The 26,015-nt window shown below is 41.6% G+C and overlaps 1 protein-coding gene across 12 annotated transcripts in view; it reads left to right on the top strand.

Annotated features, from left to right (window-relative positions):
- The first annotated feature begins 292 nt into the window (after window positions 1–292).
- The window catches only part of ZNF644 (zinc finger protein 644), a 60,783-nt gene continuing 35,060 nt past the window's right edge, over window positions 293–26,015 (top strand). For 3 of the 12 annotated variants that reach the window (XM_028732819.2, XM_028732824.2, XM_028732826.2), the window contains exons 1-3: window positions 294–400; window positions 1,574–1,633; window positions 15,638–15,694. Coding sequence is in view for 1 of the 12 variants with exons in the window: in XM_028732828.2 (XP_028588661.2) it covers window positions 565–610; window positions 15,638–15,694 (103 nt within the window). In the remaining 11 variants the exon portion in view is untranslated. Of the gene's footprint in view, window positions 401–511; window positions 611–1,573; window positions 1,634–15,637; window positions 15,695–20,555; window positions 20,700–26,015 lie in introns of those variants that run through there. The other 9 variants (XM_077928481.1, XM_077928483.1, XM_028732825.2 and 6 more) reach the window with 9 other exon arrangements.

Raw genomic sequence — 26,015 nt, forward strand, 5'->3', positions numbered from 1 at the left:
CATGGCAGCCCCAATGCAGGGCGAAAACTAGATGATGGCATGGTGTCAGAAGAAAGCGACGGGCCAGATTCCTTCCTTCAGCTCTTTCCGTTTGCATCAGCTGAGACCCAGGATATCGGCTGAACAACAGACCTTGTCCTCTCCCCGACGTCGACTCGGGATCCCAGCGGCGTCCGGCCAAACCCGGACGGGTGGCAGCCCGAGCCAGGCCGGAACCCGGCAGCTCAGAGGAAGCAAGTTCGGGAAAGGAGGGCAAAGGCGGGCGAGGGGCGGGAAGAAGCAGCAGCCTCCGCACATGCGCCTTTAGGTGGGTCGGCGTGATGCCGTCACGACGCCGCACGCAAGAGCCCCCACCTCCCCCCGCTCCCTCCCTCGGCGTGACGCACGCCCTGGCGAGCCCGTGAGTTTTCCGTTATGATTATTATTCATTACGGGAGGGGTGGGAGGGAAGAGGGGAGGGGGGGGCGGTCTGGGAACGGGCGGGGAGGGCGCGCGCGGGAAGGAGGGAGGGGGGCCGGAGGGGAGGGGGAGGGGTCTCGTCTCCCTCCTGTCGCATCAGGGAACATGGCGGCTGCCTCCGGTGCGGCAAAGGGACTGCGGCCAGGCCGGGGTGAGTGGCCGGAGGAGAGGCGGCCTCGCTAGGCGGGAAGATGGGCTCGTTCTTCTCCCCTCAGAGCGAAGCCTCGGACGGGGGGGGGGGGGGGGCGGGGTAAGCCGCCGCCGGCCTCCTCCTCCTCCGGCCTCCTCGTCCTCCCGCGTCTCCGACTGGAGAGCCGGGGCCTCCTCTGAGGAGGGTTTTCGCTCGGAGGAGGCCGCGGGCGCGGGGAGAGGAAGCCGAGGCGACCCTCCAGGTCGGGAAGGCCGTGGAAATAGCGAGGTCACCCTGGCAGCGGGTGGGGGTGGGGGAAACGGCCAGGTGAAACCAGGGGCTCCTTCTCGTCCATGGGGCGCCTTGGCTACTTTTGTTTGTTTCCCCCTCCCAGGCCAGGTGAAAGTACCTGGGCCTCCCGGGTGCCACTTTTTCAAGCCCCCCCCCCCAAGCTTGGTCCCCGTTGCAAACGGCACCAGCACAAGGCCGCCGAGGCTCTAGCCCCGCTGCGCCCTTGAGTTTCGCGATCCGACCGAGTTCCGCGGCTTCTCGCCGGTGGAAGCGGAGTGCTTTCTCTCCCCTGAAGCTCCCCTTTCAGCTCGCTGGGTCGGTAAGGCTCGCCTCCTCCCGCCAGCTCGGCAACTTCTATAAACGTGCCAGGGAAGTTCTGGAACTGGAACGTGTGAAAACGCACAGGGACAATAGTAACCGTTGGTACTAATCGGCAGCGGACTCCCTGCAATATCAAGTTGCCTAGGGATGGATGGTGGCCTGAAATGTTTCCAAGCTCTTGTGCACACACTTGTTGCTCTTCTCTTGGTCTGGCGCTCACATTGCAGGGCGAGAATATGCCTCCACCGGCAAATCTTAACTAGCCACTTGCGATGTACCGGTAACTGTTAGGCTACCGGAATGTGTGAGGGTGTAAATCACCTGCATTGTGTTTTGATGGGAGAACTAACGTTCGGAATTCCTTGTCCCCAGGTTGATGAATTTCAAGATGTGAAAGAACTTGGGCGGAAGAATTTTGCTGCTTTAGCGTAGGTAAGGCTTCAGGAGACTACGATTCTACGCAGAATTAGAAACAGAGATATGAAAGCCAGGAGCTAAAGGACACCTTAAACCGAGGTTGCAGGCGCAGCAATGGAATGTCTGGGCACATTTTTTAATAATACAAAGCTGAAAATGAATGAACGGCGGCTAAAATCTTACGTTCATTTTTCACATGGTCTAGTCCTTTCCCTGCCCACCCCCCTAATATTCTTAAGAGGGTCTCTTCTCCAGTCTTTGGAGAGTAGTTGGCAGTTAGGAGGCAGAAAAAGGTCCTCCTTTCCTTCCACTCTGCGGTTTTAATCGGAAATTTTAGGTGCAGTACTGCTTCTGGAGCTCAGAAGCTGCTTGCACTAAAGAAATTCCCTGTTGCAAAATGTGCCCAGAACAATGGGACATTTGATCACTGATTCTATGTATTTCCTGGTCTGAAAGTGGTACGGCAAGGAGGACTTGAAAACACTTGACAAAACAAAATAAGCTAAAATGTAAATTTAAAAAGCTGTCAATTCACCAAAACAATGCAGAGTACAAAGAAAAGGTTAATACGACAATCCTTTTACAACAGTAGAGATGGTACTAGTGGATCAGTAGAGTTTTTAACATAGGAGATCTGGTTCATATTCAGGTCACTTCATGGGCTTGGACACACTATTGGGCAAGTTACTGTTTTCTTTGTATGTTACTTTACCCTAAGTAATATAAGGTGTAAGATAAGAAGGGGAAAAGTTAAAAAAGGGTCTGAAAACATGAACCTGAATCACATCCACATTATCAGGAATGACACATGAAATTTGCCAGTCTTTCAAAAGTTAATTCAAGAAAGGAAAAACAGTCTTAATATGTAGCTTTTCAGTTACAGTGGTACCTCAGATTACATACGCTTTTCCATACTTGATGATGCTTTTATTTTTTAATTGGTCTGGGCAGGTAAAAGAGATAGCATTGTGCAGCATTGATGTGTCAGAAAGGCTTTTTTTAAAGTAAGAAGAGTTGTCCAGAAGTAGGGTAGATAGACTAGGAAGGTCTGGATTTGAGTTCCCGATTAGATACATAGAGATTGGGAAAACGTACATCTCAATTACACTTTTACTTACTAATTATTCATTTTGAATGTGAACAGAGCCTGCTTTGCTTTTAACATACAAATGTAAGAACAGCCTGCTGGATCAGGCCAGTGTGTGGCTCATCTATCTAGTCCAGCATCCTGTTCTCAGAATGGCCAGACGGATGCCTGTGTGAAGCTTATAAGTGCAACATGAGCGCACAAGCACTCTCCTTTCCCGTTTTCACCAACTGACATTGCTGCCTCCAACAGTGGAGGTAGAGCATAACTATCATAACTAGCAGCCATTGACAACCCTCTCCTCCATGAATTTAATTCTATCTTCAAGCCATCCAAGTTGGTGGCTGTTACTGCCTCCCGAGGCATATTTTCACTATGCACTGCATGGAGAAGTACTTTCTTTGATCTGTCCTGAATATTCCACGAAAGTGACAAATACATTTGAAACCTGCTATTCCAGGAAAAGTCGTCACTGGCGAGGTTTGCTGCCACCTTGCTATTTGCGGCCAGGTCATGATTTGCCTTAGTGTTTTGTCTGCTCCTGGGCTTGTAGTTTTGCTCCTTCAGAAAAACCACAAATGATACACAAAAAACAAATGTCATGGTTTGTCTTGAGTGAGATAAGCCATAGGCCTGAATTTGGATGTAATGCTGAGCTAAACCATTACTTAGCTCACATCAGTGAGGGAGGAGTGCACTGACTGTGATCTTTAGTCCGGGAACCCACATTCGCTTGTTCTCGCTATACCATGATTTTGCTTAGTGTTACATGTGAACGGGGCCAATAACTTTAGCATGTGTTGGGATTAGCAAAAACCAAACCGCAGAACTAGTGAGCGCAATGGCCAGATGGGCTTAGTACTAATAGTATTGATACTGCCTCTAGAAGGTAAACTAAAAAGCAGTTTAGGAGTCATTGTTTTTGTTAGTGTTTGTTATATCCCTCGTTTCCTCATAAGTTAATTATTGATTATTTATCCCTAGTGTTCAGAAGCATTGGAACATTCATTACATTTATGGGACTGTGAACCAATTTTTCCATATCATTAAGTCAGGATTTGGTTAAAGTCATGTGATTTTTCTTTAAAAAAAGAGGCGCACCAGAACATGTTTTCAAATTTGCATGGCTTTTAAAAAAAGTCAATTAGCATTTCTAAGATAAAAATAAACACTCTTTCATGTAACAGTGACTTTAGTGCTGATAGGTGCTTACTTGAACATTTAGAATTCAAGCTAAAGTATTACTTCAAATGACAAATATAACACTGATTCTTTTATTTCAGTGAAGGATCTGAGAAAAATATTAAGACATGGTATATACTTTTGGTCAACTTTGTATTGTGCTGGTGGACTTAAGTCTTGCTTAGTGAAATTTAGCCAATACTTTACAAGCTGACATATCTAGGAAACTAGGAAGTTACTGATAATTCACATTTAAAATTCTATCTAGAAATTGGTATCCCACATACTTAGGACATACTGTTGGCTGACTAGTTTTGTTCAATATTAATCCTTGGCCATGTTGGGGCAAATTATGGGACCAGAGGACAAAATTATGTGGCATGTAGCAAGAACGTATTCAGTTACGTGTTGCAGCACCACCTTGGCCCAGTTCCATCCTGGCTAGCAGCCATCTGAACACCTTTGCCATGCACTCTGCAGCTATGCTTTTCTTCTGTATGTAGAGGGGGGGGGGGGAATTTGCTGAGGATCCAGTGCAGAAGAACTTGGGCAGCTGCTACGCCCAAGCACCAATGGTGGCCTTCTTGGCAGTCTCCGTGCTCTCCAGATTAAGACTAGAAGGCATAGAGAAGTGGAAATGGTTGTAGAATTCATTGCTGGGCATCTGTCTCCTTACGTCTTTATCAGGAAGAGGGAGGGGACAAGAGATGCCAGCCAGAAACTCCATGCTGAGGCAGCTCCTAGCCTCCGTGTTGCCACTTTCTTTTCTACCTGAAATAGTTCCTCTGTGTATGAAACTTAGCCTTTTACTTTCTTAGCCTTTCACTTTCAGGCTTAGACTTCCAGTTTTAGGACTGGTAGGAAGAAAGAATCACTATACACCTGTAATAAAGGGGTGTGTTTTGTAGGTAGGGCTCAGGACTTTTCCCCCCCCATCACAGAAAGGGAGAGAGCCTGGGATGTAGTCTTCTGGAATGCAAGCAAGGAGTTCTTCAAGGTTCAGAGGAAGAATTGGGACACAGTAGTTGATTGCCTGGGGACAATTCTTTTTCGCCATTGACAAATGACTGCCACAGCTGTGGTAAGGCAGTGGCAGCCAGAATAACGGAAGCATCTATGTCATCAAAGCAGGGCAACCATGGAGAGAGGCTTGGATCAAAAGTGCCATTCACAGTCTCCTCTTATCTTTGGGGGCTCATTGGTTCCCCCCTTCAACAGTAGCCTCTTGCACCTCCTGAAAAGAGCTTTTGAGACCCTCTGAAGGAGGGCCCTGTGAGGGGCCTGTATCACAGGAAAACAGGCAAGCTGCCTCGTGTATGGAAGTGCTTTTCCTGTGTGCAGAGACTTTGGTTCTCTGCCAGAGACTTGAATACATGCATGTGCCATGTTGGTTTTGCTGCACGCTCATCAGAGCTTAATGTTTATAAGACTGTTTTAAAATCTTTGGCTGTTATAAAAAGTACTAAATACATTGTCCAGGAACATCCCACTGTTAATAACAAACTGCTTTAAGTTGCAATGAAATATAAAGCTTTATACTCTTAGGCCAAAATATAAAAGCTGAATAGCTAATCTCCAAACTTTCCATCATTTTATCTGCTGTTGTGTTGTCAAAGTGTAAGTTACCTCCTGCCTGGAGGCTGGAATGGAGCTTTTTATGTTTTTTTTTTCTGTCTCCCAGCTGCTGCTAATAGATGGCAAATGTATTTTCAAAAATCACACAATTTGCAGATGACTGCTTTGTGGAAAGGAGGAGAATGATTTTCTCTTGTACCACTTTCTGCCCTGTTCTGTGTAAATATCCATTCACTGAATAGCTCTAGAGTTAGGCAGTGTTTCTGATAGTATTTGTAGTGATTGTCTTGATTCTTGAAAATTTCAAGCCATGGCTGTGTATTCAGAAGTAGCTACAGTGTTAGTCGTTGCATATTCTGTAGGTACTATGACCAGTTGTAGTGGTTACTTGTGGTTCTTTATGCCTGAGGTTTTCAACCTTTTTGGGTCCACGGTTCCCTTGATGAACTGCATTCTTTCTGTGGCACCCCTGTGGGGCTCAGGAGCCCAGTTATGTCCCCCTTTGTCTGCAGAGCTGGTAGCCTCTCGCCCTTTTTCAAACACCCTCCCTTGTGTGTTCCCTCAGCCTCCTCTTCCCTTTCCCTTGGAGTCCTCTGGGCAGTCCCTGGTGTCTGAGCTGCTCCATCCCACCCCAAAGAGAGGTGCCTCCTCACAGGGCATCAGAGAAATGGGGGGGGGGGGAGGAAGAGGGACAGAGGGATAGTATTGCCTGTGGCACCCCTGACCATCATTCAAGGCACCCGAGGGTGCCATGGCACACTGGTTGAAAACCACTGCTTTATGTTTATAAATCTACACTTTAAATTTTTTGTTGTTGTTTAGTCGTGTCCGACTCTTCGTGACCCCATGGACCAGAGCACGCCAGGCACTCCTGTCTTCCACTGCCTCCCGCAGTTTGGTCAAACTCATGCTGGTAGCTTCGAGAACACTGTCCAACCATCTCGTCCTGTCGTCCCCACACTATAAATTACAGGATGACTAATGACTATCTCCTGTAGATCTGTGATGGGGTGCCAAAAAGAGATCTGGGTTTGCCTCCTAGAATTGTAGAATTGGAAAGGACCCTGAGGGTTATCTAGTCCAACCCCGTGAAATGCAGGAATCTCACTTAATGTTCCCATGTCAGCTGTGGAAAATTATATTGGCATCCTTATTCACTTTAGAAATGAAGAATCCTTGTTGAATCCTTTAATGAAGATACAGCTTCAGGAACACCCATCCTTTTACCTGTATATATTTCTGGGAAGAGGTCTCCCTTTCAGTGGTAGTAAATATAGATGACAGTGGTTGGAGATGGCACTTGCCTACCAGTCTTCTCACCCTGCAAACACTGAGCTTTCATCATTGCACACTTAGTTTTCACCTAGGCTTTTGCAGCAGCTATTTGTTGGGTGTGTGGCAGAGCTGTAGTAGCTGTCTTACGCAGGACAGCAAGATGGGTGAGTGCTGAAAGTGAATTCCAACTGCTAGCATTTGTACAGGTGTTGATGGAAGGCAGTTTGCTTACTTCTTCTAGAGGTCAGACCTTGGTTATGTAGTGAGTTAATTCTGCATAAGCTGTAATTGCAGGTTAGTCTAAGGTTCCCAGATTTTTTTCAATGAATCCAGGGACACTTTTCAACTTCCTACTAAATAGATGGATTTTGTCAGGGGACTGATTTGTAAATCCGGGGACTGTCCCCGGGAAACGGGGACATTTGGTAACCTTAGGTTAGTATTCTACCATAGACAAATCTTGGAAACTTTTCCAATATAAGGATAGTATAAAAATCTGATAAATGTCAGCAACTAATTGCCCAGTAAACTAGCAGTGTGGATAAATAAGAATTCTTCTTCAGCCCATTCATTTTCTGTTGATCATTAGCGGCCAGAGGTGATTTGACATTTACAAATACTATTGATTTCAAGATTCAGATTTTGACTGCAGAATTTCATCTTTGAAATGGATAAAATTTAAATGTGCCTGACCTAGGAAAAGGTGAAATCAGGCCTTTGCTGGGAAGCCTCAGGAGACATAGTACCGTATTTGGCATCATGGTGCTTTCATTATGATACATGGATATATGGAGGCCTGGTTTGATTGCCAGAGCAGAGAAACCTGCTTGTGTGGCCTGCCCACTTTTGGCAGCCTGGTACACAATTCATCATGATATCCTTTCTTCATACTATATTGGTGTGTTTTTATAGCTAAGTAGGAATGAACTCTGAAATCTATGTTTAAGTTAATCATATAGTTATTGAAATCTTCTGGGCATTAAAATGTCAGGAATTGTACAAGGATAGAAAAGAAAATAAGTTAGGATTTATTTAATCAGATATCGCATGTATGGTTGAATTTAAAAAAAATACTATCATTTGGAAGGGATAAACATCAAACTAAAGCTTAATACAGAATAAGCACTGGTGATAGAATCTATTCACAGCTCAGCAGTATCTAAGGTGGAGTGCCTTTTGGAAATGAAAAAGAACATTTTTGTAGTAGTTTTTTCAGCAGTCCAAGTTGGTAATTCAGTTGAGAGAAGCTGAATTTTAATATTTTGAGCAAAATAAAGTCATGAAGTGTTTTCTTCTACTACAGATAAAACATTAGTTAAATCTTGCTTTGTCTTCTGTTGATTTTGTAATGAATTACTTTCAAACTTTACAAACTCTTGTCTCAAGCTTCCTACAGTTTTTAGATCCGCTGCCTGTTGTCTTTAGTGTCTTCTGGTTGCCTCATAATTTTCCACTTTGTTCTCTTGCTTGGTTTTCATTTTTATATTTTTATTTTACCTTCTGATCAAACTTATAAAGCATTTTTCTCATCTCTTCACCACCTTGTTCATCACATTCCCTTCACTCTGCTGACACTCTTCTACTTATAAAGCCCAATATTTCTTCTTGCCATCCTTTTCGCTGTTTCCTTCCACTCAAATGCCCTGCTTCCTGATGTAACAGACATCTCCCTTGGTCTCTATATTTTAAAGAGCTGCTTTTATCCATCTTTGCTCAGAGTTGTCCTTCTCCCTTCTCTTCCATCATTCTCCCTTTATTTGATTTCTGTTATTCTTGGGTAGTGAGTTTGTAGGCAAAATATACCAGTTTTGTTTGTATTCAAATGCAAAGTGCTGTACAGTTAATGCATATGATTAATAATCTTACTGTTGTTACAGCACATTGGAGTGTTCATAGCACTCAAGATACATTACCTTGTAATTTGGAGAGATCTGTATCTTGTGTTAGTTAGCTGGTAATACTAAATACTAATACTGAGTTTTTGTGTTGTTCCTGGGTGTTGATTGGAGGAGTTACTTTGAATGTAGGACCTTGAATGTGGTAGCAAATATGGCATAGACTTGCATAAAATGCTGCTTGCCAGTCCCCTCTCCCCAATTGTGCTGGGCTTGGGCATGCTACAAGCATTTCCAAAGGGATGAAGCATTCTCTTCAACTCAGAGGGAAGGGGTGGGGCCTCAACCTTGCAAATATGCTGGGACTTGTAGGCATCCTGAAGACATTGGCTGAGCTGTTGGAACATGTCAGAACAATCTGCGGAAATCTCATACCAGTTAGAGATTGATGGGTCTATTTATGGCTAGTGGGAAGATGACTGGAGAAGCAGGAAGGCCTGAAAGCATAGGAAACTTCTATGGATTTTTGCAAGCTTCCAGTTGTAAGTCAGATTTTTGAGGGGTAATTGTAGCCTACAATAGGGTAAATGAATAGTTATCTTCAAATTTCCTAGTTTACCAGAAGGAAGGAAAGTGGGTTCATTTTAAAATTGGAGTAGTTCTGTTCTGCAGTAGTGCGTAGTTGAAATGCAGATGAAAGTTGCGTTCGATGGCAATATTCTTTGGTGTAAGCTTTATAGAAAAATAGAAAAGAGCACAAGTTAATTATTGCCACCTTCAGGTTTAAAGGGAGAGTGCAGTAAGAAATGCAGAATCGTCAGTGTTTGATACAAAAAGAAAATGGCTACCAGAAATGAGTGCTGGTGCAGCAACATGGCTTGCTGTAGTTTTTTATGTGCTGCTTCTACATCTTTCTGATGGTTTAGTTGTAAATTCTGATATCATTTGAAAAGAATTACATATGTTGTTTTGGTATTTTGAATTTTGTAATAAATGACTGATTCTACTGTAGAAATATCTGATTCAGATTCATTAATTTACATAAAGTACAAGGATTTAAGTCTCAACCCTGAAAGATGCTGGATATCCATTTTTAATCCATTGCTCTGAAACAAAGCTGGATGCTGATCTTTTGGACACATTTAAGCATCTTAGGAACATCATAAAGTTTCTGTGGCACTGTACCTAGTTTATTTCAAATATATAGTTAAGCTTAGAAAATGTTGATGGTGAAAATGAAGTTTCTTTACATTACTATAATCAATGAAATATCCTCTTGCAAATGGTGTAACCTACCGTTCAGTGCCTTCCTTCCACCTCATTGTTGAGGATTTTTTTCTGGAATATTTTCCATTGATTCATTTCCCCCCCTGAAATATGCCCATTTCTAAAAATAAATGAAATCCATCTATAACAATAAATATGGATTCCAATACAATATTAGCAAGCTTGGCAGCTTCCAAATTAATAATTCCCAAGCAGTTATTCTTAGGAATTTTGTGAGAAAGTACGTATGTATATGTGTGTGTGTGTGTGTGTGTGTGTGTGTGTGTGTGTGTACTTTTTGTAGATATCTAAGCAGGGATGAGATACACAGAATAATCCAAACCAAGTAACGAACTCTCAGGACTGGCTGTGCAGATAAAATGAGAACCAAGTGGAAACTATTATTTCATTTCCTAACTACAAGTGAAAGCAAAACTGAAACTAAATTTGTGATTGCTATTGCTTTCACTTTCAGCAAACACCATGGAAAGAAATTGACATTCCCAGTGTCTCTCTTTAGGGCCTGTCCCCAGACTTCCCTTTAATATATTTGCTGCCACCACCTAAAGACTTTGGGAGCTCCAGGACTTTCACTCTGTAATATTACCCATATACCCTTTGAACTATTGACATAAGTTGAGACATAGTTTGGTTTAGAATCTACCCGGACTAGAGCACAGATCAGGAAACAAACATTTATTCAGTTAGTGAATGCAATAAGCAGTCATTAAATGCAGCATTCTTATAGCTCTAGTTTTCTGATTTAACCAACTAAACACGCTAGCAGCTGTTGTCATATATTTTATATCTACCCCAGTTACCCCAACTCTCCCTTAATTAGCCCTTGTGCTAGCCAGCACTAATTAACTGTCAATTCCTGCCTGCCACTCCCTGCCAGTCATTCCCTTTAGCTCTGCTTAATATTTCATTCCTCCACTGTTAAGTCAGCCTTCCACTTAGATGCCTGGTACAGAAACTGCTATGTGGCCATGCACGTAATTCTGCAGGTAGCGACTGTGGATTATAACTCTGAAGTAGAATTGTGGACAACCATGATACATCATGCACAATTATTTTGGTGTGCTAAAATTGTTGTGTTAGTAGTTTTCACTGCCTTCATCCCTCCCCCTCTTAAACAATGTAAGGGAAGTGCAAACTATCATCTTTATAATTTTTTTCAAGTTATTATTTCCTTGTAAGGTTTTGAGTTTCTTTAACATTTAAGTTACAGATGGGTAGCCGTGTTGGTCTGCCATAGTCAAAACAAAAAAAATTCCTTCCAGTAGCACCTTAAAGACCAACTAAGTTAGTTCTAGGTATGAGCTTTCGTGTGCATGCACACGTATCTGAAGAAGTGTGCATGCACACGAAAGCTCATACCTAGAACTAACTTAGTTGGTCTTTAAGGTGCTACTGGAAGGAATTTTTTTTGTTTTGACTATGGCAGACCAACACGGCTACCCATCTGTAACTTAAATGTTAAAGAAACTCAAAACCTTACAAGGAAATAATAACTTGAAAAAAATTATAAAGATGATAGTTTGCACTTCCCTTACATTGTTTAAGAGGGGGAGGGATGAAGGCAGTGAAAACTACTAACACAACAATTTTAGCACACCAAAATAATTGTGCTAGAACTAACTTAGTTGGTCTTTAAGGTGCTACTGGAAGGAATTTTTTTTGTTTTAACATTTAAACCACTTTTAAGTATAATAATGTGCCTGATAAAATATGTTGATTCAAAAACTTAAGAATTACCTCATGCTAATTTTATAAGTCACATGATGAACATGTTAGGATTATGAATTTTCCAATTCAAACTCCCTACCACTTTAAAAATCCATTCTATTTTAAATTCAACTATGCAAGAAACTGGATATCTCTCTGTTTGCAAATTAAGTTTTTCATTATTGATGCAAAATAAGCATGTTTTAAGAAGGGAGATGCCAAGAAAATATGCCACTTTTAAGAGTTTTAAGCACAAACATATAGATGCATCTGCTTAGGTAAGCTGACTTTGTGCAGATCAACAGTGGCTACATGTGGGCATAACACTAAACCATAGTTTCATATTTTGTGAAGAAATTAGCTGTCTCCTGGGCTCTGGCATTCTCATCCCACTTAGCCAAGAGTTTGTAAGCTTTTGCCTTGCTTTATAAGAATCTTCTCATGTTGTCCAAATTGGGGGTAGTGATTTAACACTACATATAGTTAGTTTTAGAAGAATCAATTACAGTATGGTTTAGGTAACTCTTGCTATAGACAGTGGCCATCTTTGGATATAATGCTAAGCCTTGGTTTAGTGCTACATGACTTGTGTGATCTCCGCTCTGTGGTTTGAAGTTAGCTTTTTCTAGAACTGGTTAGTATTTTAAACCATGGTCCTTGGTTTTGCCAATGAAGAAGTTACACTTAAGGGGAAGCGGTAAAAGTTTTGAATTTTTCTAGACCACAGAGGTGATGGGAGGAGTGGAGGGAGTTTAAAATTGAAAAAGGTACAAGACAAGGCTGCCCGATTTCCCCGCTACTATTTATTTCGGTTCTGGAAGTGCTCCTGAATATGATTAGAGGGGACCGGCTGGTGGAAGGGATCCAGGTCGGAGCGAAACAATATAAACTTAAAGCGTTCGCAGATGACCTAGTTTTGACACTACAGGAGCCAGAATCTAGTACGAAAAGAGTATTACAACTGATCCAGGATTTTGGTCGAGTGGCGGGATTTAAACTAAATAAACAAAAAACTAAGGTCTTGGGAAAAAACCTGACAGATACTGAGTCGGAACGGTTTCAGAGAGAGACAGAATTAACTGTGGTTAAGAAAGTGAAATACCTAGGGGTAAACATAACAGCAAAAAATTTGAGTTTATTCAAAGATAACTATGAAAAATGTTGGTTGGAAATTAAGAGAGACTTGGATAGTTGGTCAAAATTAAAACTTTCATTGTTAGGCCGAATAGCTGCCATTAAGATGAATGTATTGCCAAAAATGTTATTTTTGTTTCAGACATTGCAGATTGTAGACAAAACGGAGTGCTTCCGGAAGTGGCAGAAAGACATTTCTAAATTTGTCTGGCAGGGCAAAAAGCCCAGAATTAAGTTTAAGATATTAACGGATGCGAAAGAAAGAGGGGGCTTTGCCCTGCCAGACTTAAAGTTGTACTATGAAGCCGCAGCTTTCTGCTGGCTAAAAGACTGGCTACTTCTTGAGGACACGGATGTACTGGATCTGGAAGGTTTTAACAATGCATTTGGATGGCATGCATACTTATGGTATGATAAGGTTAAGATTAATAAGGCCTTTAAGAACCATATTGTCAGGAAAGCAGTATTTAATGTCTGGACAAGATACAAAGACTTACTGGAGAATAAAACTCCGAGGTGGCTGTCACCCTTGGAGGCTAAGGCCCGAAAAAGAGCCAATATGGAGGCCAAATGGCCAAAGTATTGGGAGATATTAGAAAGAGATGGAGACAATTGGAAATTGCAGAGTTTAGAGAAAATGAAAGATAAAGTGCGAGACTGGTTACACTACGCTCAGATTAAAGAAGTATTTAAGAATGATAAAAAGTTAGGATTCCAGGTGGAGAAATCGAAGTTGGAAACAGAACTGTTAGAACCTAAGACTAAAGTACTTTCAAAAATGTATAATTTGCTGCTGAAATGGAACACACAAGACGAAATGGTTAAATCGGCAATGATAAAGTGGGCACAGGATATTGGGCATAATATTATGTTTGAAGATTGGGAAAGGTTGTGGACCACTGGGCTGAACTTCACTGCATGTAATGCTCTGAAGGAAAATGTAATGAAAATGATATATAGATGGTACATGACCCCAGTTAAATTGGCTAAGATATACCATTCGTCTGATAATAAATGTTGGAAATGTAAGGAAAATGAAGGAACATTCTTTCACCTCTGGTGGACTTGCCCTAGAGTGAGGGCCTTCTGGGAGATGATATATAATGAGTTAAAAAAGGTGTTTAAGTATACCTTTACCAAGAAACCAGAGGCCTTCCTCTTGGGCATTGTTGGCCAGAATGTGTTAAAGAAGGATAGAACATTTTTTATGTATGCAACAACGGCAGCAAGGATACTGATCGCCAAGAATTGGAAAACTCAAGATCTACCCACTCTGGAAGAATGGCAGATGCAGCTGATGGACTATATGCAACTAGCTGAGATGACCGGCAGAATTCGAGACCTGGGAGAAGAGAGAGTTGAAGAAGACTGGAAGAAATTTAAGACTTATTTACAAAAATACTGTAATTTGGCTGAATGTTGACAGGGATGCCAGAGCAGAATTAATTGTCTATCACTAAACTAGATTTAAGTTCAATTATATTTTAATGACTGAATCTAAAGACTATGAACAAAATGATAATTTGTCTGGAAATAATTTCATAACGATGTAAGTGTGTGCGGGAGGTGTGAGGGAGTCCAAAGTAATGATGAAAAGATGCTAAATAACCAACGTTGTTTTATTAAATATGCCTTTGTATTGAAAAACCTTAATAAAAATATATTTAAAAAAAAAAAAAGGAGGAGTGGAGGGAGAAGGTAAATTGACATTGATAGTAGGTTAATTCATGTAGAACAAAACGGGGGGCAGGTAAAGATAACTTTCAGATGGAGGACTGGATTCAAACCTGTGGGTAGCATTCTTATGGTAGATGGAAACTGGGGGGCCAAAAGAAATACATACATTTTATGTTTAGTCTTGAGGGAAATGTATGTAAAATATATAACATTTCAAGTCTAACCAGCTGCTGCATCAAACCATGATTTAGCATTGCCGCCAAACATGGCCAATGTCTATGGCTAAGTTACCTAAATAGATCCCTTTAAGTCATAGCCAACGGGAAATAGTGTTGCCTTAATGGGCACAGTAAGATGAGAGAATACTATACAGTGGAAGCTTGGTTCTCGAACTTAATCTGTTCTGGGAGTCTGTTCGACTCATGGAACCATTCAAAAACCAAGGTGCGGTATCCAGTTGGCTGTGGGAGCTTTCTGCACTCAAGCGGAAGCCGTGTTGGACGTTCAGCTTCCGAAAAATGTTGGAAAACTGGAACACTTCTGGGTTTTTGGCATTCGGGAGCCAAAACGTACGAGAACCAAGGTACAACTGTATTGCATACTCTTTATTCTCCATGTATATCGGGAGTAGCCAGTTTGGTGTACAATTCCTGTCATTTCTGATCATGGGACTTGCTGGAGGGGCTGATGGGAGTTGTAGTTCAAAACATATGCCGTATACCGCAGTAGCTGTCCCTGATCTGTAGCTTCAGTCTCGATCCTCTATGTTCTGTGTCAAAGCAGGATTATTGCTGATTCACTGAATAAAGCTTTGAAAGGATTTTAATTCTGTTGTTGCCACTGGTATCTTGATTCCTTTGTTGCATTCTGGAACATTTTGGGTTTTTTCGTCCTAGCATTTGGTTAACAGGTTTCAATTTCAGAAAAACTCTGAAAAGAAGTACTTCTGTTTGTAAAGAAACGTGTATGTACTTCAACAGGGCTGAAGACTGATGGGTACTCAGGATACTTGAGCATCAATCACCATATTCTTCTATAAAATGTAGTCATTGGAGAGTTGGAGGAAAAACGTGTATATAGAGGTTTCAATAATGGGATAAATGATTAGGTATAAATATTAAGAAAATAACTTATGTGGTGTTTCATTGTTGGTGAGATTGAATGATTGCATATCCATTTGTACAGCCTGGGTGCCTATCAGGGGTATAATAAATTTGCTTTCAGACAACTTTATCATAGTCTTTTATTTACTGCTTGTAGGTTTGTCTTGGTATTGGATCCAAACTTGCAGCTTGAAGAGGGAGAAGGCAAACACAGGTAAGCAGTAAAAACTTCTACAGGTTTGTATCTCAGTTGGAATAATAACTAATGATTATTCAGAATCATAACTAATTTCTTTTCTCTCATATGATGTTATATTTTAGGTTTACAGATTTCCCCTTTTTCATAAATAAACCATAGCGAAGAAATCAAAATGCATGAAGTTTTCATTAAAGCAAATGTCCTTCATATGATCATCTCTGCAAGAAAGCCATTAGTTTTCATTATGTGATTATTTGTATACTGCCCTTTATGAAGATACAGGGCAACCCAAGCAGTTTCTGTGCCAAAATGGTGTCTAAACCCTGATTGAAATGGATCTAAAAAATCAGTTTCCTCCCAAGAGTGCCTGGGTATGGTCTGCGACCACCTGTTCAAGAACCTTGCCCAAGAAAGAGAAATTGGCCACTGGCCACTAGTTTCTTAGATTTTCCAAATCCAGGGAGCGTTTCTTGAGCAGTAGTCTTACCACTGCCTCCTTCAAACAGGCAGGGACCACCCCCTCTTGCAAGGAGGCATTAATCACCTCTCTGGCCCAGCCAGCTGTTAGATCTTATCAGTCATGAGGGACAGGGATTCAGAGCGCATCAGTCACCCTGACTGATTCAAGCACCTTGTCCACATCCTTGAGCCTTGCTAACTAAAACTTGAAACAACACAACAGGACTAGACAGTGTTCCAGATACCCCTTGAGATTAATCTGCTGTCACAGCAGATTTACAATCCCAGTGGATGCAAGCGATTTAATTCTCACAGTGCTTTGCAAACAAGTCACAACGCTACCTCCAATTCTGCCACCTCCTTCAGACCAGACTGTAAGCGGTCCACACTACCTGGAAAAGCTGTGCCAGAAGGCACAAAGAGGATGCTATGGAGGCAGCACAGTATGCCTTCTAAAGTGGACTCTATAATGAGCCCTCTCCAGTGTTCAGTTACATTTGACTGGAGTATACCTCCACTTGTGTTCAAGCTGTCTCCCAGCTTGTTTCCTTGCCCTGAGCTCTGGACTATTACTATGAAGCTAAGCGGGCTCCGTGAAGTGGAAAAGGTCGCTCAGAGGCCATTGTGTCAGCATCCTGAGCAATTTGGATGTTCCAGAGGTTGGCCAGGGCTTTGACAGGAGTGCCAGTCATATCAGCAGGTAAACCCTACAAAGATGTCTGGAAACCCATTGGCTCCATCAGCCTCTGAGAGTGGAATAGCCTAATTGGCCCATTGCAGAGGGGAAAAGGTGCTGAAAGCCTAAATCTTGCAAGAAGTGATCTGACCATGCCGAGGGACTGATGTCAATATCCCCCGCTTTCAGATCACCCCCTTCCTGCCTGGTTGAGAAAACGTCCCGAGTGTGGCCTGCTGCATGCTTTGGGCTGGTGACATGTTGAGATAGCCCCATGGTCATCATGGCAGCCATGGAGCCACCCCAGAGCCAGTTGCCTCAGCATGAATGTTGAAGTCCCCCAAAACCGGCAGTCTGGGAGTCCTCAGCAGTACCTCTGAGACTGGCTCTGTCAGCTCAGGCAGGGAGATTGTTAAACAGCAGGGTGGGTTGTAAACCAGCAGAATCCCTAATCTGTTCCAGTTGCCCAATGCCAGGAACACACACACCAGATTGCCTCCCCTCCACTACCCAACTGGACAGTGGAAAGAGAAAGAGAGAGAGAATTTCTATAGACCACAAGAACTCCCTCTCCCCAACCTTCAAGCCTACCCTGATGCTGCGTTGAGTACCCAGGTGGGCATAGCTGAGTGAGACTTGTTCCACCCACCCAGGTCTCTGTGATACAGACCAAATCTGAGCTGACCTGTCATTCAGCAACAACAGCCCAGTCGCTGATCCAATAGCTGGCTGATAGGACAACCACAATTCCCCATGTTGGAGAAGGGACTGGCACACAGCACAGTCACTAACTGCCTGTGCTTTGTGCCCCTTTCCCACACTCCACACCATACCTTCCCCCCAGAACCACTGTGATTGGGGTTGCTCCTGCTCTTTCTAGCTCCTCTCTTTCCATGCAGATCTTATGTTCCCTTACTTTAAAAAACAGCAAACCCTCAAATGTAACAACTTACAAGTTAAAAGCAGTTAAAAACAATTTAAAACATTTTAAAGAGGGCAATAAAAATAGCAATAGAACCCTGCAACAAAAACCCCTGTTCAGCCACTTTTCAACTTTTTGTAGCTGCCCCCCCCCCCCAGGCAAGGAGCAGGTCATCCAGGACTCACAGCAAGATGGCAATTTGCATTTGGATGGCAAGTGCAAATCCTTCTGCAGCATCGTCTTTCAAGCTCATTAACCATGACACCTGCTTCCATAAAACTTAGTTCAAGCTATAAGTTCTGAGGTGTTCCAACAATAGTTAATGTGATAAAACAAAATAATAAAATTAAAAGCCAGCAGTGCTTAAAATGTGTAGAAAAGAATAAATAACTGGGGTGTTCGCCCCAAAATAATATTTGGCCTGACACCAATGCATTCAGCAGAATGACCTCTACTAGATAGCATTTAGTTACATATTGCTCTGTGCTTTGCTTGGGCACTGACCCATCAGTGGACCCATAAATCCTTTTAACCTGGAATTGCTGAAGTAGTCTGCTTTTGAACATACTCCCCCCACCTTAGTTATAAAAGCCAATAGTTATTGATGCCATCCAGGAATTTCTCTAATCCCTTGTTTTACCAACTGTTGTTAGAAAATTGATCGTACCAATTTGGTATTGTAGTGAAAGGTACCCAGGAGGGCCATCCAAATAAAATAATTGATGGAAGTTATTAAGCCATTTGCATTTTTTAAAAATCCCTTTATTGAGACCTTCCTTTGTCCAATAAAACAGTCTAGTTATGAATACGTTACTGTGGTCAACAAGGCTCAGAGTAAAGTACAAAAACATACACAAACTATGGAGGTGTCTTAGTTATCTCAGTTGTTAAAATGTAACATATTGTGCCATAAACCATGCATATAAGATAGTTATAGCAGCTGCAAAAGTATAACAGTGCAGTAATCTTGAGTGTAAACTTTTAGTGACAACAGCAAATCTAGCATACTTTGCAAACTTATTGCACATGACCTGAGCATTGTCTAATCACCATGACTGTTTGAGCTGGGTAGACAGAATTGTTAAATGAAATGCATTATTGCTGTGATCTTCTCATTGCATTTTCTGAAGAGACATCATCTACCCCTGTCCTTTATATCGGCGGCAGCAGCAGACTTTACCAGTTCTGAGGCTATCTCTCTTGACACCCTAAGAAAGCTATGTGTGTTGACTCAATCTGGTTTTGATCTACCGTAGATCTACTGGAAAGAGACTTCTTTTGAGATCTTCACATTGTGTGTTGTCTGGCTTCTATAGGCATGAAAGCAGGCCTTGTCTACCATTGTTCAAGTGTTGCTGCTGCTGTATTTATAGTGTGTAATGATTTTTATCTTTTGAAAGCTTTTGGTGCTGTTTTACAGTTTTTCATAATTTCATAATTTGTGTTTTCTTCAGATTATAATGTTTTTATATATGGTACTGGGTCACTATTTGAGGAAGGGTTGTTTAAAAGTTGAATAAATAAATAAGTAAATATTAAAACAATATGCTGCTTGATCATGAGCTTAGAATTGTTTGTGGAGACCATTTGGATGCATGAGTCCATATCACCATTAGTTTTATTGTAATAAAGAAGTAGGCAATTCTGATATATTTATTTCATAAAATTTATACACCACTTGATTGTTAAAAAGAACACTCAAAGTGGTTTACAGAAAAGTTAATCTGAGATTGCTTGTATACACTACCCTTTATTTATTTGCTATATTGCTTAAAACGGTCAAATCTTTTTGAACTTCAAAAAGGTTGTAGTTGGCACTAGGATTTGAGGGCAAGGAACTTTGGGGATATTTCTGTTTTTTTGATGTGCTGAGTTAGGTTTTTCTTTGCTAAGCCTCTGGCATACTGGTGATGTTATCAGTTGCTATATTCTATTCAGAAAATAATAAATCTGCTGTTAGATTCTTAGCCTGTGTATGGCCTTGTTTTTGAGCTTATGGGGCACTTTTCTTCACGTTTATGTCTGTAAACCAGTTATGTTCAAGATACAATCACAACACATGTATGACGTACTTTGTGGGTTTGGATGGTATGTACACCATCATTTTCATTCAAATGGAACAAATCTGTTCATAAACGGTAACTCGCAAAGCATTGTGGGAGAGTGCACACCTTGTGCACACAGGCAAACTAGTCTCCTGCATTGGCAGTTCGGCATTGACGATTCTAATAAAATATGAGGACTTTAATGCTTCCTTCAGGATGCCAGTGACATTTGGCCCAGAAGTGTTGAGGTCAACCTTCAACAACACATTTTGCAATGATCTTTCTGTGTGTGGAACAGAGAAAGATCCTTTACTGTATTAGAAGTTGCCATTAGGTCTGGCTTTCAGTTGAGGTGAGTGTGCTGGTTGCCCAAAAACATTTTTGCAGATACAGTTACATTCTTAAGGATTCCAAAACCTGGATCAGCACGTTTTGCACAAAATGAAAGCCATGATGAAATAAACCCCAGTATTGCTGGGTCAGAAGGAAGGTTGTAACTGGAAAAAGGTTTGTAACAGGTTTTATAAACCCGTGAGGTATAGATTAGAAGGTAAAGGTAAAGGTACCCCTGCCCGTACGGGCCAGTCGTGTCTGACTCTGGGGTTGCGCGCCCATCTCACTTAAGAGGCTGGGGGCCAGTGCTGTCCGGAGACACTTCCGGGTCACGTGGCCAGTGTGACAAAGCTGCTCTGGCGAGCCTGCACCAGCGCAGCGCACGGAAACGCCGTTTACCTTCCCGCTATAAAGCGGTATCTTTATCTACTTGCACTTTAGGGGTGCTTTCGAACTGCTAGGTGGGCAGGAGCTGGGACCGAACGACAGGAGCTCACCCCGCCGTGGGGATTCAAACCGCCGGCCATGCGATCGACAAGTCCTAGGCGCTGAGGTTTTACCCACAGCGCCACCCGCGTCCCTGAGGTATAGATTACAAGTAAATAAAAACTTTAAATACATTTCAGAGCATCACTTTGACCCAGCACCTGATGTGCATGGTGTACACAGGGGTAAAATTGACCTCAAAAATCACAAAAGTAAAAGCTTCAGTATTTCACTGAAGTATGGAGACTCCACCCCCCCCCCCCAAACACCACATGTAATTCCCAGGTTCACATAGTTGAGGACTACTTGGAATATGGAGTTGTGGAGAACAGACACAAAAGTCTTAAGTAATTTCCAGTGCTATTGCGATGTATATAGCCCCGTCTCTTGTCCAAGGGGTAAAGCCCCGTACGCTAATGGTTATCTCCACATTAGTCCTTTTCACACATTATTAATGTGTTGGGCTCTCACGGTTTCAGGGTGGAGTGCAGCTACTCATTTTGCCTTGCCAGCTCTGTCCTCTGACTGTGTTGCGCATGGCTGTCTGCAAGGAAACCCCCTACACTTCAGCAGCTTCTCACACGTAGGAAATCTGTGGGATTGGGAACATTGGTGTCCGGAATGCATCAAGCCTCTGTCTGTGGGATACTGCTTGTGCATAGCGATTCCACTGCATACAGCCATTCTTAACGTGGTCATTGAGGGCATGGCATAGTTAGAGTGGAGCTTGAAACTATGATTTTCCTATTTGCAAGTAATATGCGAATAGGGCTATTGTGGTGGGCAATTCTGTATGTTAAGTAAACAAATACAGTAATTAAAAGTAATCAAGTAATTCTTGCTTTCATGGCACCTATTTCATAGGATGATATTCTAAGGGATGTGTTGGTGGAGAAGGATACATTCCTTTCTTTTCCTTCCATTGTATGTATCACACTCCTTGTTCCTTTTCTCCCATCTAAAACAAAGCATTGTTTTTCATATAGAATGTGCTCCAGTTATGTTTATTTCCCCCTTTTCTAACATGCATCTAACACCATGCATGGCTTAAACTGTATGTTCAAATGTGGCGAGGGCAATAAACTTTCCTGTTGAGAAGAACTATTGGTGAAGATTTGTTCGTCCAGTGTTGGAGCATGAGTCTCCATAATCATGAGGTCTTGCAAGATCCGTTTTGGTTGATTATCTCAGTGCTTGGGAAATAACAGTTCTGATATTTGTGAACATCGGTGAACTTCAATTAAGTATTGAAAACAGAATTAACATGCAAGCAGACCTCCATCCAAAAGGAAACTACTTTGGGAGTGTGTACACAAATTGTAAGTGATTACATGAAGAGTTTTGTTACATCAGAGCTTTCCAAACTGTCGTGACACATTAGTGTGTTGGCTGCAGTGTGTAGGTGTGTCGCAGAAATGCTCCCCACGCTCTTCCCGGGGCTGGAAAGGGTTAGCTTAACATCCAGCTTGCTAGTCAAACGGAATCACTGTATCGCAAAATGATGCAAAACTGAATTACTGTGTTGTGAAATGGTACATGCCCAAAAAGTATGTAACCAACTTGAAGTTTGAAAAGCTCTGTACAGTGGTGTCCCGCAAGACGAATGCCTTGCAAGACGGAAAACCCGCTAGACGAAAGGGTTTTCCGTTTTTGAGTTGCTTCGCAAGACGATTTCCCCTATGGGCTTGCTTCGCAAGACGAAACGTCTTGCTAGTCTTGCGATTTCCCCCCCGCTTCCCCCCCTTTTTCTAAGCCGCTAAGCCACTAATAGCCTTTTAGCAGCTAAGCCTTTAATAGCCGCTAAGCTGCTAAACCGCTAATAGCGCTAAGCTGCTTAGCCGCTAATAGGGTTGCTTCGCAAGACGAAAAAACCGCTAGACGAAGAGAATCGCGGAACGGATTCTTTTCGTCTTGCGAGGCACCACTGTATTACATGAATGTAGTTGGTTTTTTAATGGAACAACTGGTGACTTTTAACTTAATGGGATGTGGTTGAGAGAGAGAAAGATGATTAGTAGATGTCACAATACAGCTTGATATTGCCTGCTACTGGATGATCACCTTTAGCATTACTGCTACTATTTTATATATTATTACGGGGCTGGAAAATAGTCACAAATACTTGTTGCTTTCCATTCTACATGGCAACATTTATGTGTTTATTTACTGTACCACCCTTTCTTCCTTTAAACCTTTGCATAAGGTCTAAGATCAAGTTGCAAGTTGAGAAGGCCTGCCTTATGTTACACATTTCTGGTTTTTTTTAGTTTAGAATGCTTTGTTATATCAAATTCACACTGCTGCTCTTTTTCAGAAACAATTTTAGGTGGGTGTTAAAATCATTAACTCACTTTCTAGGGTGTTTATTTCTGAAATGTTGCTAGTTTAATTTGTAAGAAATTTGTCTCAAGAAGCATCATAAAACCTTAGCAGTCAGAACAAAGATCCATCCAGTTCATTATCCTGTTAACACCAAACATCTCTGGAATTCTTTGAGGGCATTTATAACAGTATATTACTACTGCTGTAACTGCTACTATTTTGTTGCTGACATTAACTAAAGTGCAACGTCCCTTGGGTCCTCATTGAGCTCATTGGGGAAGCCAGAGTATCTAGTTGTATAGTTAGTTACCCGGCCTCACCATAAAACATATCCATGGTAAACCACTGCAATCACTTGCAGAACTACACAGCAACAAGACTCTCCATAAATATGTTTGCCTTTCTAGAAATGTGGGAAAAAACCCTTTTACCAGTACCATATATACTCGAATATAAACCGAGGCACCTAATTTTACCACAGCAAACTGGGAAAACTTATTGACTCGAGTATAAGCCTAGGGCGGGAAATGCCGACAGCAGCAAAGGTGGAGGAGGAGGAAGGAGCAGCCCAAAAGGGCTGCTTTCGGGCTGCTCATTCCTCCTCCTCTGCCGACAACAGCCTCTGCCGCTCGCAAGGGCAGGCACAGGAGCTGCGCTTGGCAGAGCGGCGGTGGCACAAGCGGTGGCAGCCAACAGTAAATGGGACCCTCACTCAAGTGTAAGCCGAGGGGGGCTTTTTCAGCATAAAAAATGTGCTGAAAAAGTCGACTTATACACGAGTATATATGGTAATTTTCAAATCACTTTTTAAAGATTTTGCAGTAAAACTGTTTTACACACCAAATCCAAATTTGAAAGCTAAATGAATTCAAATCATAACAAGAGCCACTCAGATACACATTTTGATGTGAATGAAATGCAGAGATGATGAAATATTTAAAATGAAACGAAATAGAAATGTGTTCAAGAAAAGCTATGAACATATGTATTTTCCAAAAGAGTGTAGTTTTCAGTTTTATTTAGATTTAAGAGAGTTGTTATAACATGATCTACCAACGGTATCTTACATGTTGGAAAAATAAAAATATACAGAGACAGAAGGTAAATGTTAATCTTGCTCCAAAAGCAAAGGGAACGTTATTCAATTGTGGATATGTGAAAAAGGAGACGATTTTGGAAAATCTTTATAGATATTGTTTAATATTTGAAACCGTTTAATATTTAAAACTAATCAGTCAACTGATTGTCATCTAGAGCAACTTCCTTTGGTGCTGAAAACATGTCTTCAATCAGGATTGGTGCTGGAAGTGTACCTTTGAAGAGGCTAAATCTTTCTTTAACTGATGTGCAGTTGATTGTTGGTTGGAGGGGAGCTCCTTTGAAGCATCTGCAGTGGGGAAGATATTCCTTTAAAAAATGGGAAAAAATCTTTCCAAAGAAAGCTTGAAAGTCTGGTAAATTTTATGAGCCACTTTGCTAAATATAGTAAATATATAAAAAATATTTTTAAGACGACTAAGATAATATCAAAACACAGAGTATACTGTAAATGATTGTTTTATTTATTTCCCCCAACAATTATGACATTTAAGTTTAAAAAGCAGATTCACTTTACAGATAGGAAAAAATGTAAAATGCAGTGGCCACAAGCAAAAGCAGCGTTGAGTTGGATGAGAGGCCTACATATAAATATTATTGAATTGAAATCAAAATTAATTTAAAATTGCCCAAACTTCCACTGCAAAAGGAACTTAATTCACCTGGAAATTATAGGAACTACTTTCAGGTGTAAATATTAGATTTTTGAATTCAGTGAATTAGTTAATCTAAATTAGTTCATCGCAAGCCCTGCTCATATCTGAGAACTGAAAAGCCAGTCAATGTATGTGGTGCTTAACAAACAGTATACTTTATTGGCAAGCACTGAAGTTATGCAGTAACCATTTCAGTGTAGTTAATGCAGGAACTACACATGTATGAAATATAGGGTAATTTCAAGAGAATATCTTGTTCTGTCAGCTGACTTCCAGCTTCTGAACACAATGACTTGGATCTGAAGATCCACACAATTAGTTCTGCATGTTTCAGAAAACTTGGGGGTTATTTTTCCTCAAAGATCAGTCACCCTTTTCATGGCACTGGGCAAATTACATGAAGCTGAAGGGACTCTCGAAAGCTGTTTGATATGGCTGAGGAGTCTGCTACTAAAAGAGAGAGAGGTCAAATATAATTCTGGTCATGCCCAAGCTGTTTGACCTGCTTAAAGTAGTTATTTGGATAGAATAATAGAGTTGTAGAGTTGGAAGGGATCCCAAGTGTCATCTAGTCCAACCCCCTGCAATGCAGGAATCTCAGCTAAAGCATCTATGACAGACGGCCATCCAACCTCTGCTTAAAAACCTCCAAGGAAGGAGAGTCCACCACCTCCTGAGGGAGACTGTTCCACTGTCAAACAGCTCTTAATGTCAGAAAGTTTCCTTATGTTTAGCTGGAATCTCCTTTCCTGCAACTTGAAACCTTTGGTTTGAGTCCTACCTTCCAGGGGGGGAAAGCAAGCTTGCTCCATTGTCCATGTGACAGCCCTTCCGATATCTGAGGATGGATCTCAACTTATGTTCCCAGATTTAGGTTTACTATACACTTAGTACCAAATCAGCCTACAGTGCTATAGTTTAATGGTGATAGTACAGAACATGTCATAATGTACAGAATATGTCATAATGCAGTGTGTCTCAAAATTTGGTCCCCAGCAGTTGTTGGGCTTCAACTCTTTTCATCCCTAGGGATGATGGAAGTTGTAGTCCAACAACAGCTGGAATTTGAGAAATAGTGTCATAACATTCCCTTTGTGTTTCTTCCTGAACCAAGTTGTCAAAGATTCTAAGTAGTAGTGTCAGTAGAAAGATTCTAGCCGTGTAGTAAAAGGACAGGATTAACATGTAAACAGAAAATTTAGCTTATGCTAGGGATGAGGTATGTCATCTTTTTCACTTTGGATGTTTAAACAAACTGATTTAATTTGCATTTTTCAAACATGGATTGGAATGCAGTTTTCCTTCAGAATTTTGAGCTACAACTACACTCAGCTCAAAA

Source organism: Podarcis muralis, chromosome 5 (genome assembly GCF_964188315.1).
Source record: "Podarcis muralis chromosome 5, rPodMur119.hap1.1, whole genome shotgun sequence".
NCBI classification, from domain to species: Eukaryota; Metazoa; Chordata; class Lepidosauria; order Squamata; family Lacertidae; genus Podarcis; species Podarcis muralis.